This window comes from Trachypithecus francoisi, unplaced genomic scaffold, assembly GCF_009764315.1.
Source record: "Trachypithecus francoisi isolate TF-2019V2 unplaced genomic scaffold, Tfra_2.0 Lachesis_group21, whole genome shotgun sequence".
NCBI classification, from domain to species: Eukaryota; Metazoa; Chordata; class Mammalia; order Primates; family Cercopithecidae; genus Trachypithecus; species Trachypithecus francoisi.
The window spans coordinates 34197168-34212932 of NW_022681467.1; the positions used below are offsets into that span (position 1 = coordinate 34197168).

General features: G+C 38.4%; 1 protein-coding gene across 4 annotated transcripts in view; it reads left to right on the forward strand.

Moving 5' to 3' along the window:
• Window positions 1-15765, forward strand: part of RALGAPB (Ral GTPase activating protein non-catalytic subunit beta) — a 110959-nt gene that overhangs the window by 75152 nt on the left and 20042 nt on the right. For all 4 annotated transcript variants that reach the window (XM_033186400.1, XM_033186402.1, XM_033186401.1 and 1 more), the window contains 5 exons: window positions 3781-3968; window positions 6218-6324; window positions 8141-8293; window positions 10907-11116; window positions 15299-15457. In XM_033186400.1, the coding sequence (XP_033042291.1) occupies window positions 3781-3968; window positions 6218-6324; window positions 8141-8293; window positions 10907-11116; window positions 15299-15457 (817 nt within the window). The remainder of the gene's footprint in view (window positions 1-3780; window positions 3969-6217; window positions 6325-8140; window positions 8294-10906; window positions 11117-15298; window positions 15458-15765) is intronic.

Genomic DNA, 15765 nt, shown 5'->3' on the forward strand with positions numbered 1-15765 from the left:
ACCCAGGACACGGAGGTTGCAGTGAGCCAAGATCACACCGCTGTACTTCATCCTGACGACAGAGTGAGCTTCCATCTCAGAAAAAAAAAAAAAAAAAGGTGTCATGGAACTAAAACTTGATGCATGTCTTGAAGAGTAAGAAGGATATGGAGAGAAAGGAGGGGACATTTCTCATTATACAAAAATAAACTTGCTCCATCGTAGCCTGGATGGGGTGTTCTATGAGTGCATGACTGGCATGAGGATTGCATATGTGCTCAGGGTGAGTAGAGTCTTGGGATGCTTCTTCTCAACCTTGCCAGTAAGCTAGATGGCTTATCTGTTTCTCTTCAGCTATCTTGTCTCTGCTAGCAACTCGACAAATCGTATCTCCAGTTTTCAGTCTTAACTGTCGTCGTGAAACGTGTCCCTAACCAGATTTCTGTGTTCTCTCACAATCGCTGCTTTGTTTTAGTATCATTGCTGTTTGCCAGTTATGCAAACACAGAACTTTGGCTGTTTGTCTGATTTGTCTTTCTGTCATTCCCCATGTAAAGCCAGTGACTGAGTTAAACAGATTTTATTTTTGTGAAGTATTTCCTCCATCCTCTCCAACCTGGATAGCATCCTAGTCCGGGCCCTCCTCACTTCTTGCCCAGTTGCCCTATTTTTGATCTCTTAGCCCTTCTTGTTCATCTTTTATTCTATTGCAAAACTCATCGTCCTTAAGCACAATTTTGATTCTACTGCTTGAATGATTGAAAACCTTGAGTAGATCTGTTTCCTTCCTTGTTGTCTACACTCCTCGATTTGGTTTTCAAGGGCACTATCTGATCTTTTCCACCACTGCTTTGCAGCTTGTCTCTTCTACCGTTGTCAGACCTGACAGAGCACTGTGGCTATGAACTGGCTGTGCTTATACCTGTTTATGCTCTTCCCCTGGGTTTCAGGACCTCTTTTTTCTTCCTTTGGCTATGTCCTCCACTGTTCAGTGCTTATAGCAAATCTAGCTACCTCCATGGGGCCTTTGGTTATTCCGCTTCTAAAGATGACTCTTTTCTGCACTTCTGTGCTCATTCTGTCTGACCCTAATGCACAGCATGGAATTTTATACTGTCATGATTGTACCTGGTTATGTGTGATGTGTGCTAGTGTTGTCTCCCCAGTCTTGGTAGAGACCACGTTGGCCTCTTTGCCAACACAATGCTGAACACATAGTAGAAAATTATGGAGTACAGATTAGCTGGTTAGGTTTTTTTTCCCCTCTGTGTACACTAATACAAATTCAGGATTAGGGCTCTTGGAAGTCATTTCAACAGTCCCTTTGCCTGTCACCTTTAAGACATGTGTACCAAGTTATTTAGCCTCTATTTGGAGATTTTCTAACCCCCAAGCTTGCCTATTTCATTTTGTTAAAGACTTGATACTTTACATCGAGCTAAAATCTCTCCCACTTCTATGCATTGGTTCTGATTCATACTTTTGATCATTAAATCCTTTTTGTCCAGGCAGTAGCAGTATCCAAAAGCAGTCCTCATGTTCTCTCTGGTTCACTTCTGCCATTACCTTCAGTTTTTGTTTTGTTTTGTTTTTTTTTTTTTAAATATTACAAAGATTCAACTACCTTTATCATCCTGGGTTTCTCAACTGGCATAGGTTTGACTATGCGCCTCTTACAGGTGGTTTACAGAGTATAATACTCTATTTTTTTTTTTTTTTTCTTGAGACGGAGTCTCGCCCTGTCACGCAGGCTGGAGTGCAATGTCATGATGTTGGCTCACTGCAACTGCTACCTCCCAGAGTCAAGCAATTCTCCTGCCTCAGCTTCCCGAGTACCTGGGACTACAGGGGCGTGCCACCACACCCTGCTGATTTTTGTATTTTTAGTAGAGACGGGATTTCACCATGTTGGCCAAGCTGGTCTCGAACTCCTGACCTCAGGTGATCCACCCGCCTCAGCCTCCCAAAGTGCTGGGATTACAGGTGTGAGCCACCTGCACCTAGCAGAGTACAATATTCTAGATATGTTTTAATGATCTTTAAACTCTGTATAATATTACGTTTTCATTAAAATGTACTCAGACTGCATTGCATTTTTGAGAACTTGGTGATTTGCATTAAGTCAACTAAAATCCTTGAGTTTTTTTTTCACACGTTTACCTTTCATCTGTTTTTCTCATCCTGTACTTGTTTGGGAGTGTTTGAAAGTAATGCACAGAACTTTACATTTAAACCTGAAATTTCTTCATCTAAGATTTACCTCATTATTTTTAGTCTTTAAGATTCTTTTGGATCTCAACTGTTTCTATGGTATATTATCTCTGCAGCTCAGCTTTTGGTCGACTGCACATTTAATGAGCATATCCTGTGTGTTCTAAATACATTGATAAAAATATTGAACAGATAGACTCACAAAGCACATTGTCAGAACATTTCCTTCAAGTCCACAGGGATTTTTAAATCTATCTACAAGTTCATGATATTATATGAAACAGCATTTCATATAATATGAAATGGGAGTAATAATGGTATATGGGAATAATAGTGGTACCTATGAGAATAGGATTATTAGGATATTATGTGAATTGTTGTGATATGATATTATATCACATAATACTATAACAATTCCATCAGATAGGTACCATTATTATTCCCATTTTATAATGAAGGAACTGCAGCACAGAAAGAAAGTATCTTAAAGTTAAAACAAAGATTTTATCTTGTGGTTCTAATATCATCCACCCCTTCATATGCATCTCATTTGGAAAACCAATATTCCACAACACATTTGTCATCTCAACTCTCAGCTTGAATGGCCTCTCCTCTTTCACTCTGAGGTGTGAACCCAAAGATCTCTAACAATGGAAAGGAACATTGCTCAACAGATTATTTTTCTTCCATTTCCTCTCCTCTTAAAAGGAAGACTGTCTCAGAACTTCAGGGACCAGGAGAACTTGGCATTAGTTCAGGCCTCTAATGGTTTGCAGAAAACAGGAGAAACACCAGGAGATCAATAATGAGAAAATATGGCTTTTAAACACCAGGAGATCAATAATGAGAAAATATGGCTTTTAAACACCAGGAGATCAATAATGAGAAAATATGGCTTTGGTTTTCTAAAATGGGATAGAGATGGTTGTCACAAAGCATATGGAGCTGGGCGCGGTGGCTCACGCCTGTAATCCCTGCACTTTGGGAGGCTGAGGCGGATGGATCATGAGGTCAGGAGATCGAGACCATCTTGGCTAACATGTTGAAGCAGGCGCCTGTAGTCCCAGCTACTCGGGAGGCTGAGGCAGGAGAATAGCATGAACCCAGGGTGGAGCTTGCAGTGAGCTGAGATTGCGCCACTGCACTCCAGCCTGGGTGACAGCGAGACTGTCTCAAAAATAAATAAATAAATAAATAAAAGCATATGGAATACGAGCTTGCTGTATTCCATGCAAGATTCTAAGATGTCAAATCAAATAGGTTGCCTGTAAGGGAGTAGGTCACTGAGATCAAATTATACCAGCTTAACCGCATTTTCTCTTCTGGGTATGGACCAGGCTGGAAAGGCAGATTAAATGACTCTGAAATAGACATACAAGTATGCATCTGGGGTAAAGGGCTTTTTAATCTTGGAGGGGAGAGTCTGGACAGTATGCCATGGCATTCACTACAAGGAGTAAATCTGACCTGTCAAGAAGCATGGCTGTGGTCCATTAAAATTCAGGAGAGTGAAAGGGGACACATTGATGCACAAGGTAAACTGAAGATTTTACTTTGGGAATTAACTGTTATCTTTTCCATTCTCTGTAGCATTATGCAGTTGCTCGGCGCATTTCCTTCACCTAGTGGTCCTGCCTCTCCTTGTAGTCTTGTGAATGAGACCACTTTGATTAAATACTCCAGGCTGCCAACCATAAACAAGCATAGTTTCCGGTACTTTGTCTTGGATAACAGTGTCATCCTGGCAATGCTGGAACAACCTCTTGGAAATGAGCAGAGTAAGTTTTAGTACTTTGAGCCTTCTCTACTGCTTAATCAGTGTTACCAGTACCGTGAAACTGTTTCCAGGATCTGGGAAGGACAGCCTACAGATTCAAAGTAGGTCAGAAAGACTTCTAGCTGTGGGACGATAGCACCTGAAAAATAGGAGGCCAAAAAATAGAATATACATATTAGATAGAGTCTTTTAAAGGCTCTTGGTGTGCATCTGAACTAGCTCTGTAGTTTTATAAAAGGTGATATGTTAGTGGGATCCATTGTGGTGTTTATCTTTGTCACTTTTTCTTCCCCTTTAAACTTTGGATCCTGCCCCTCTGCTCCCCTCCCTCTCACTCCTCATGTTCTGTATCAATTGTTGGTGCCACCTACATAGGCTAGAAATTTGAGGAGTTATCTTTACCTGCTCCTTCCTGTTACTCACTTATGTAATTAGTTTCTAAGTTTCCATCTTCCCAGGGACCTTTGGATCTTTCCTTTCCTCTGTATTTTCCCGATACATCGAAGTGCAGGTCGTTAATATTTCTCACCTAGATTATTACAGTTGTTTCCTACCTGCTGTGATTCCTCCAACCCTCAAACCCCTTGCCAGTTCTAACCTGTGTTTTCCCTACTTCCATCCTACTTGCTGCCACCATAGTATTCATCCTCAACTACAAATGACCATGCAGCGCCCTACTGAAAACTCTGCAGTGATTTTCCATCAGCACAACATGCACTGTTTTCCTCCTTTCCCTCCCTCTCAGTTATAAGCCATCTCACAATATGTGATAAAAACTGCGACCCAAACTATCCACAAGTACATTTTTTTTTTTTTTCTGATGGTAATTGGCATCAGCCAGTATGTAAAAGAAGCATGTTCTCAGACCCTTATTGCTGGGAAGGGGAAGGAGAGTGAAGGTTACAGAATATGTGGGTATAAAGTGACCCATGGGTATAAAGTGACTTGGTACACAATTCCCTTAGTTATGAGTGAAAAATGCAGGCTCACAGAGGGTATATGACTTGCTCAGGGTTACTTGGGACTAGAGCCCAGATTTTCTAAACCCTGTATTGTCCCTTTCTGTTATTGTCGTGCAGTGATAGGACTTACTCAGTGATTAAAGATTTGCCTTCTTGCCTTTGTAAAGGTGAAGAGTCCTGTGCTAATTTTGTTGATTATATGAGTAGGAGCTCATAAATCCATAAAGTGAAAGTGAGACATTTCCCTGTAGTTTGAGATGAAAAGAATACCATCATAACCTTCTGTTGTGTTGTGGTGAGATGCCGTGACATTAATATCAAATAGAATGGTGCGTTTTATTACTGCCTAACTTCAGAAGTGCTACTCCCAAGTCTTTTCTACAGGCATTTCATCCTTTTCTACCCTAGACCTGGAGCTTGCTTGACTTTCTTTCCTAGCCTGTGCCTATTCATGATTCCTCCAAACTCCTACTCCCAAGCCATCCGCTGAGGAGTCTGCAAAATCCCAGTGTCCCCTTCAGGCTTCCTGGCCTTTTTCCAGCTTTTAAAGACTCTCCTACTTTCATTCCAAATAATTTCATTGCATAGGAAGTTTACCAAAAATATAAGCCGTTGGAATTGTGTAGATTTACAAGGACATTTTAGTAGTTTATTGTAATAATAAGAAATTGTAGAGAAATTTGAAGGCGTTTGACTCCCACACCTGAGACAGAAGAATAAAAAGAAGGATCTGGGTCACTCAGGAAGTCCATTCTGAGTTTTTTTTTCACCCCCACCATGCCCCTGAAGTTCTGCTAAGACGGAACAGTGTCTGTCTGTGGTGGGCAGTGGTACACAAAGGCATGGGCAAATATAACACTAACACTGCAAACATCCAGTCTATCTTTCTGCACTTAAAGTGTTCCCAACATTGGGAGGTTAAGAGTATTTACTGGACAGTGTTTCCCACAAATGTGTACATGTACCACTGGAGGTATGTGAGATGATCTTAGTTGATATATTAGTGAATATAATTTTATGTTTTTTTAAGCATATGCTTTAAAATTATATAATTAGCATGCCAAAATTCATGATTTTCCATTTAGAGATGCACAATAGTGGTTGATGTAAAGTAATAGTACTTACAGTACATGGGTATGGCAGAAACCACAGAGGTGGTACACAAAAGATCAAAGCTTATGAAACACTGTTGGGCCTTTGATTGTGAGAAGCTCTGCAGTTGATAACAAGTTTATTTTAAATGGTTGTTGTCTGAAATTAAAACTTTTATATACATATTTTATTCTAGATGATTTTTTCCCCTCTGTCACTGTGCTGGTCCGGGGGATGTCTGGAAGACTTGCTTGGGCACAACAGCTTTGTCTGTTACCCAGAGGAGCAAAAGCAAATCAGAAGGTATTCATCAGAAGTGACAGGGAAGTGTGTGTGTGTGTTTTGTAATTTAAAGGTTAGATAACATTCCAACAGAAAACACAGATCAAATAAATATTTTTGATCCCTGGCCAGATTCTCAGTCAGTGGGTTCATACCGGAATCATCTAGGAACCTAGAATTCCAGATCTACTCAATTACTCTTTAAAGACATCTTCAAGGCAGGTGTCTTTTCAAAAAGCTTTGCAGGTCATCCTGGCATCTACTTAGGAGTAATTGCTGTTGTGGACAGTGGCCCCAGTTTTTTCCATGTAATTTTCCATGTAATAAAAGTCAGGTATATACCATATGTGAAAATAATTGGGCGGGACTTCTGATGTGTCCAGCAACAGGACTTAGTTTCACATTGTTTTATATGATTTGTTCTTACATAGTAATTGGTAATATAGTGTATACATTTTTTTTTGTTTGTTTTTAAAGAGTCAGGGTCTTGTTTGTTTCCCAGGCTGGAGTGCAGTGGTATAATCATGGCTCACTGCAGCCTAAACTCCTGGGCTCCAGTGATCCTCTTGTCTCAGCCTCCTGAGTAGCTGAGACTATAGGCACATGCCATGGCACCCAGCTCATTTTAAAAATTTTTTGTAGAGACAGGGTCTTGCTTTGTTGCCCAGGCTGATCCCAAACTCCTGTCTTCAAGTGATCTTTCCACCTCAGCTTCCCAAAGTGTTAGGATTACAGATGTGAGCTGTCACACCCAGCCTAATTAAAAAAAAAATATACACACACACACACACACACACACACACACACATATATATGCTGTGTATAATTTAATGAAATCTTTTGAGGTACAGTTTATTTTATTACATTTGTAATTATGTGAATAATACTTGAAAAGTTGGAAAATTCAGATAACGAAGAAATTTTAAATCACCTTTACTCACTACCCAGAGGAATATAACCACTGCTAATATTTTACTGGATTTCCTTCCCATTTTTTTCTTTTCATAAACAATAACACTTGAATAGAATTTGAGTAATTTTGTGTACTGCTCTTTTCACTTATAACATCGTAAGCTTTTACTTCTGCTACTAAAAATTTTAAATATGACTTAATATTTCACCAGCATTTAAGAGACACCACAAAATTGGAGCATGTGCCTAAAATCATTTAATATCTTAGATGTCTTTGTTAGATGAGATGTGTTTTTCACCCAGTAAGGAACACTCGTCTATTTTTTCTTGGGGGTACAGATCACATTCTGTCAGCAACTCTGTAATTTAATAAGTTAGCATTGAAGACTGAAGAGGAAGGGGACCAGGAGTGGAGCTAAAATTTGTTTAGCATTCACCATGTATATATTAAAGCATGGATTTGGAGCTATGGAGACCTAGATTTAGACCTCAATTAAGCCATATTAAGGTTCTTGTTAAAATCACTTTCTAGAGATGCCCAGTGAAGCCAAGCTTGTCTTTAATTATATGGAATGATGTGAGAGCCCCTGGGGAAGAAAGTTTGAGTCTTAAAGCTCCAAAATGCTTTACCCACTGGATTACCACTGAATGTGGGAGATTCAGGCCTGCAGCAGTAGAGGTCCACAGCCCATTTGTCAGTCATGAGATCTATAAGAAGTTGGTGAATATTTTTAGAAAAATAGAGTACATAGATTCACAGGCTACTTTCCTTTACTGTTATCTGTAGCGTTTGCAGGTGCTGAGTGAGTTTTTGTGACATGTAATCCTAGGGAAACACAGCCATCTAAGAGACCAGGGAAATCCATGTCATTGCAGATGGGTGTTGGACCCTATATAATAAACAAAATATTACTTGTTTTAACAGCTTTTTGTGCCTGAGCCTCGCCCAGTTCCTAAAAATGATGTTGGATTTAAATATTCTGTGAAACACCGGCCATTTCCTGAAGAGGTGGACAAGATACCTTTTGTGAAAGCAGATCTCAGCATTCCAGATTTGCATGAAATAGTCACTGAAGAAGTAAGTACATTATTTTTAGCTGTCGTCAAGGGGACGAATAGAAACATTCTTACAACTTCCATGGTCAAGCCAATGCTTTTAGTGTTGTTGGAGATGATTTATAAGATGACATGGGTCTCCATCATCCAGGAGGTTGCCATGTTTAAGACGAATATAGATTGTGGCTGATCTAAAGGAACTGCACATCTCTTAGAGCTGTCACTGGGCTGCCTGGCTGTTCATGGTAGGTTTCAGTAGTGTAGTGACATGATCAGACTCTGTTAGTAGAGTTATTTGGAGAAGGAAGACCAGTTCAGAGACTATTATGACAATCCAAGTCCTTATAAGAAAGGAAGGACTATTTCACTGATATGAAAGTTTAATATATAAAATGTATTGTGGAGGCAGATCCAAGCAGTCTTGAATTGATGAGGGAAGGAGAAGAACCAAAGAATTTTAGATTTTGAGCTTAAGTGACAAATATCAGTGCCATTTACAGAAATATAGACATTAGGAAGAGGATAGGTTTGGGAAGATGGGGAAAATGTATTTGGCTTTAGATTAATTTAGAGAGTTAATTAAGATAACTGGCTCTTAGGTCAAGGGAGAATAATTTTAAGAAGTCGGGGACAGAAGTATATCAGGACATGAGAGAACAGAAGAGCAGGAATGGAGGAAGAGCTACACTAGCCAGTGCTGGAGAGACCAGGGAGAAGAAAGAATAGAAAAAGTTCCCTGGATTTTGGCATGAAATGTAGGTGACCTTTGAGAACAGGTGTGTACAGTAGGAGGGAGAGTTCAAAGGGCTGGGGAGTGAATGTATTGAGGGAGAGGCAGTGAATAGAAACCACACTGTTAACAGTAAAGGGAAGGGTACAGAATGGGTAATATTATAGAAGGAAATGGCCTCGTTAAGGAAAGAAAAGACTAGTTTTTTTTGTTTGTTTGTTTGTTTTGAGATGGAGTTTTGCTCTTGTTGCCCAGACTGGAGTGCAGTTGCACATTCTCAGCTCACTACAATCTCTGCCTCCCGGGTTCAAGTGATTGTCTTGCCTCAGCCTCCTGAGTAGCTGTGATTACAGGTGCACGCCACCACACCCAGCCAATTTTTGTATTTTTAGTAGAGACGGGGTTTCACCATTTGGCCAAGCCGGTCTCGAACTCCTGCCCTCAGGTGATCCACCTGCCTTTGCCTCCCAAAATGCTGGGAATTACAGGCGTGAGCCATCGCACCTGGCCAGAAGAGGCTAGTTTTTAAATATTTTTTTACATTCAAGGATGTGAGGATTATGAACATGCTTATAGATTGAAGGAAGAAACCAGGAGAGAGGGATCTGGCTAACACTGTAAGATGGGCAGTGGGACTTACAAGTAATAGAAGCAGTAGGGTCAAGAGTCTAGTCTAGAAAAGAGATACTTCTAAGACAGAAGGAGAGAGTAGGTGAAGGTTCAGAGACATTTAGAGAGGAAAGGAGGGAAATTGAAGAAGTTTATGAAAATTTTAATCCTGGTTCTTGGCAGTGTAATAGGGGATCCAAGACAGTTCTTAAAAATTGCCAGGCAGTCCAGCTGAGGTTAAGTAGCATTATCTATAGTGAAGTTATTTAACTCACTCTGCTGACTTTCTTCAAAAGTCCTTGGAATCTGGAAGCATAAGAATTTGACTGGTGTGGAGATTGACAGGTGTGGAAATTTGGAAGGAGAAGGTTCAACACAGCCGTTTAATGTGCTTAAGGAGAAGGTATTTAGCTGTTAGACGTGGGGGCTTCAGCTTAGTTGGAAAGCAGATAAAGCCAGAAGGATGCTAATGGAGTGGGAAGGCAGGGGGTGGGGTTGAGTGCCCCCCAGCAAAAGTAGAGCATGAGCTCAGGAAGTGAAGGGATAGGAGCTGCACAAGGGGCTTATGATTGGAGAGGGAATTTCAGACTTACAGCCCTGGAAAGCAGGGCACATCTCAGGTTCAAGTTTGTTTTCATGGATGGCCAAAGTTGTGAAGGTTGAGGAGCTTGTAGAATCCTGAGCCAGATTGTTGGAAGGATTGTCACTCACCAGGGGATGGAATTTTAAACAAGGATTGATCAGAAGAAAAGGTGGGAGGAGTTTCTAAGAGTACAGTCATGTAATCCATATGGATGAAGAATTCCAAACGCAGGGAGCATGTCAGGGTGAAGATGGACAGTGATCTGGAAGCGAAGGGGTGAGAGTGGCAACTCTACCCCCTTTCTTGCCTATTTGAAGGGAACCAGAGACTGAATGTTTTCATTTACAGTGAGAACATGAAGAAGCAATTGTTGAAGGTATAGGGAAGTTTTTTTGGTGTTTGTTTTAACCTTGAACCATGTTTGTTTAATGGCATACTCTGTATTGAACTGAATCAATGTTGATCACTGAAAATTATCTTCATTTTCTTTGTTGCTTGTAGCTTTATTTTCATTTTAAAATTAAGATTGACTTAGCCAGGTACAGTGGGACTCATGCCTGTAATCCCAGCACTTTGGGAACCTAAGGCAGGAGGATCACTTGAGCCCAGGAGTTCAGCTTGGTCAACATAGAGACCTCAGTCTCAAAAAAAAAAAAAAATTAAGATTGGCCTTACTAGTTTCATAACATTTTCAAATATTTGGTTTATTTCAGTTAGAAGAGAGACATGAAAAATTAAGGAGTGGCATGGCCCAACAGATTGCTTATGAAATACACCTTGAGCAACAGAGTGAGGAGGAATTGCAGAAGAGAAGCTTTCCTGACCCAGTTACGGATTGCAAGCCCCCGCCTCCTGCCCAGGAATTCCAAACAGCCCGCCTTTTCCTCTCACACTTTGGATTTTTGTCCTTAGAAGCATTGAAGGTAATTTTCATGAACTTTTATGAATAAATATATTCACAAGTTAACATTCAGCTGACAGTAGCTAAAATATTTTTATGAGGATATAAGCAAATTAAAAAAAAAAAAACAAGTTAAAATTTTACCTTGCATACAAATAAATGAAATTCTGTGCTGCTGTAGGTTATAGTTTGTGCTCCAGGACAGGTCACCCCATGAATGCATTCAGAGTTCTGAGTCTGAGGGGACTGGTTTGATAATACACCTAACTCTGAATTTTCCTAGATAACACAGTACCCATGTTAATGAAATCTACAGATAATTAGAAAAAGAATGTTAAAAATCTTCCCCTACTAAGCATTATGACTAAAAATATAAGCTACAATTAACTTTGCTCTTTCATGCCACTTTTAGAAAAGAATGAAGTTAATATTGTAGTATTTGTAAGTCAAGCACTTCTTATATTGTCCAATTTGTAAGATCAAACTATCTGGCTTTATGTCCTGGAATCACTGCTTGCCAGCTATGTGGTCTTTGGTGAGTTTCTCGTCTTGTCTTAGTTCCTCATCATCTATAAAGTGAGGGTGATAAAAGTATCCATCTCATTGATCATGTGAAGATTAAATGTGTTCACTCGTGGAAGATACTTGGTATAGTACTTAGCACAAAGTAAGCCAGCCTATAAGGTAAATATTGCCATTCTTCTTAATTCCATTAGCCTTAAAACAATTTTACAGCCAGGTGCGGTGGCTCATGCCTATAGTCCCAGCACTTTGGGAGCCCAAGACAGGAGGATCATATGAGGCCAGGAGTTTGAGACCAGCCTGGACAACATAGTGAGACCCCCATCTCTCCAAAAAATTGTTTTTAAAAATTAGCTGGGTATGATGGCACACCTGGCTTCTCAGGAGTCTGAGGCAAGAGGATTGCTTGAGCCTGAGAGTTCGAGGTTACAGTGAATTATGGTCACTCCACTATACTCCAGCCTGGTTGATAGAGTGAGACCCTGTCTCTTGGAAAAAAAAAAAATTTACAAGACAAGTGATGCTATTCCTGTTTTATAGATGTGGACATAGAGGCTCAAAAATGTGAAATAACTTGTCTGGAGGTGGACTTGGAATTTATTCTAAGTCCTGTTTTGAAAAGTACAACTGAAGATTGCCAAGCAAGAAGTTCCTTATTGTATAAGTTGTCCCCTGCCCTTACTCCCTAGGAACTACCTGGTTATAGGCCATTTAGCTTTGTAGGAAAGTAATGGGGACATTGCTATTTGATTTTGTATTTCAGCATATAGAGGGAAAATATTTTTTGCATTTTTTTTTGTAGAAAATTGCAATATGAACATAAAAACTTAAAATGCAGAATAGAAGAGCAGAGAGAGGAACATTATAAGAAATATAGTGGTAAATATGGCAGGGAAGGAAAAAAGATGCAACTTACAAATCATTAGTGATATTCCTAGTGGAGAAAATTGAACAGAGTAGAAGCAGTAAATAAAAATACACTAGAAGAAAATTAATGCTTCCTATGGACTTCAGGGACACAAGAAAAGCTGTAATAGCCTTGTCTCTGAGATTATAGTTTTCCACTTCTGTTATCTGTTCTAGCTGAAACTTTTAAGCTTTTAAGAAAATAATTCTCATGCTTTCTTATCTGTATGAGAACATAGGAAAAATAAAGTTACCTGGTTTATTTTATGAACCTTAGAATATTTCTAATAACTAAAACTTGACAACTCATACATACAAAACTACAAACCAGTTTTACTTATGAATATATTTACAAAAGTAATAAGGGAATGCTAAGCAAACTTAGTTCTGAATTAATAGCATGTTAAGTAAATGGTCTTCCATGATCAAGTAAGGTTTATCCCAGGAACTTAGCAATTAATTATCAGGAAATATTAATAAAGCTATTAAGAAAATAATTTGGTCCCATTAGCAGTTCAGTCAGTGAAACAGTAAGTCAGTATTTACTAGAATCATATTCTGATTTTTTAAAAAATAACAAACTAAGCCAGCACTACTAGTGTAGGTTCTTATTTTAAAAGATTTATCTAAATGACAACCCAGGAGCAAACTAGAGGAATCTTTTGTTAAAATCAGAGGTAAAAATTGTCTACCTTGACTACTATTTAACAACGATAATTTTTTAGTCAATGACATTTTTTAAACTTTCTAGTTTTAAATAATTATAGATTAGCAGGAAATTGCAAAATAAAGATATGAGGACCTTCCTGGGATGATAAATTCTTATGTAACTACAGTACAGTATAAAAATGAGGAAAGTCAATGAAATGTTAAACTAACAGGTAAAAATCATTGGAAATGAGAAGACAGTTTGTAGGTAATATGACTTCTAGTTTGACAACCATAAGAAAATCAATAAAATGTTTAAAATAAATGAGAGTTAAGATTGCCGTACACAAAAGTACAAAAATTAGTAATTATGTCTATGATACTCAGTTAAAAATACAATGCAAAAATGCCCCATTTGCAGCCGTGATATTGACAAAAGTTACCCTAGCAAAGTATGTACAAGACCTAGAGGAAGAAACGTTTAAAATTATTAAGAGATATAAAATATGTAAATGTTACGTTCCTAGATTAGAAGATCATTCAGAAGAATAAGCTGAGGAAATACCTTACTTTAAAAAAAAAAAGAAGAATGAGGACATTCTGGTCTACAAGGTGTATTACAACATGCTTCAGGTCCACAATTCCTTATCCATGATTTCAAAGTAAAAACTGAAAACTGGAAAATTTTTTATATATTTGTAGTAAATTCATTTAGTGGCAAAATTGGACCTGAATTGACATGAGGCTGTTTGTAGTTTTATGTCACTTAGTGTGAATACACTTCTGTTTGACTACAGAAATATTAATGTCTTTGATTATAGAATATTGCCCTAGACCTTGCTAGGAATGTTATGTAATTGACTAGAAGGCTAGACTCAATCCTTGCCAGTGTGAAAGACAGTCATTCTTGCCTTCTCTGGAGGATGCTTTTCTGAAAGATATGCTGTGGTTAGCAAAACCTTGTTTGGCAAGATCAAAATCTCAAAGAAGATAGGGGATTAAGAGGAAAACAAAACAAACATGCATTTCTGAAAAATTTGTAGACTTAATTTTTTTAGAGAAGATTTAGGTTTTCAGAACAATTGAGCAGAAGGGGTAGAGAGCTGTCATATACCTTCCCCACAGCCCAGTTTGCCTGTTATCAACATCTTGCATTGATGTGGTGCATTTGTTATGATTGATGAACCTATATTGGTGCATTACTAACTGAAGTTAGTGATTTACAATAGAGTTCACTCTGTGCTGTACAGGTCTCTGGGGTTTGACAAGTGTATAATGACATGTGTCCACCATTACAATTGTACAAATAGTTTTACTGACCTAAAAATCCACTGTACTCCACTTATTCATTCCTCCCTCTTCACTCCTCACTCAAAACCTAGCAGCCACTGGTCTTTGTACTGTTTCTCTATAGTTTTACCTTTTTCAGAATGTCATATAGTTGGAATCATACAGTATGTGGTCCTGTCACACTAGCTTTTTTCACTTTTATCAATATGCATTTAACATTTCTTCATTCAGTATGCGTTTAATGTGTCTTTTTGACTTGATGGTTTATTTCTTTTTATTGCCGAATAATACTCCATTGTATGGATATACCACAGTTGATTTATCCCTTCATCTATTGAAAGACATCTTGGTTGCTTCCACATTTTGGTTATTATGAATAAAGCTGCTATAAACATTTGTGTGCAGGCTTTTGTGTGGATGTATGTGGGAAAATACCAAGGTGTGCAGTTGCTGCATTGCATGGTAAGAGTATGTTTGGCTTTGTAAGAAACTGCCAAACCGTCTTCCAAAGTAGCTGTACCATTTCACATTTCACCAGTAATGAATGAGAAAAAAAGTACATTAAAGGTAAGTTCTAGAAAGCACAATATTATAGAGAAAACAGAATCCAAAATTATATGCACAATATAATCTCAGTTGTCTTTAATTTAAAAAGAGACAAATAAAAGAACTAAAAGGAAGTATGTTAAATAATTTCTTTAGTTTAGGATTATGGTTGTGTTTATTCCTACCATTCTACATTTTTTAATTTAATTTTTATTAAACCATGAGCAAGTATTGTTTTTATAACAATGCAAGAAAATAGGTAATAATTTCTCCTTTCTTCTTTTGGTGGCAGGAACCTGCAAATAGTCGTCTACCTCCTCACCTTATTGCACTTGATTCCACAATACCTGGATTTTTTGATGACATTGGGTATCTGGATCTCTTGCCATGTCGTCCTTTTGACACAGTTTTTATTTTCTATATGAAGCCAGGTCAGAAAACGAACCAAGAGGTAAGAGTTATGAATTTTTTTTTTTTTTGGTATATTTTTGTGCTATAAATACACGTCTAGAGAAAAAAATTGAGGCAAAATTAATATGGAGAGTTTATTTGGGCCAGAGTTGAGGAAATGGGAAATGCTGGAAAGTTCTCCCAAGAACAAAGGAGAGTCTCAAGTGTTTAAAGATAAAAAGGATGAGCCAGGAGAGCAGATGATTACAAAAGTTGTTTTTCAGGAATGCTCATTGGTTTACAGAAATAACATTGATTAGTGAGTGGATATAAATTATTAAACTGTAGGATATGAGCTGTGGTGTCCAG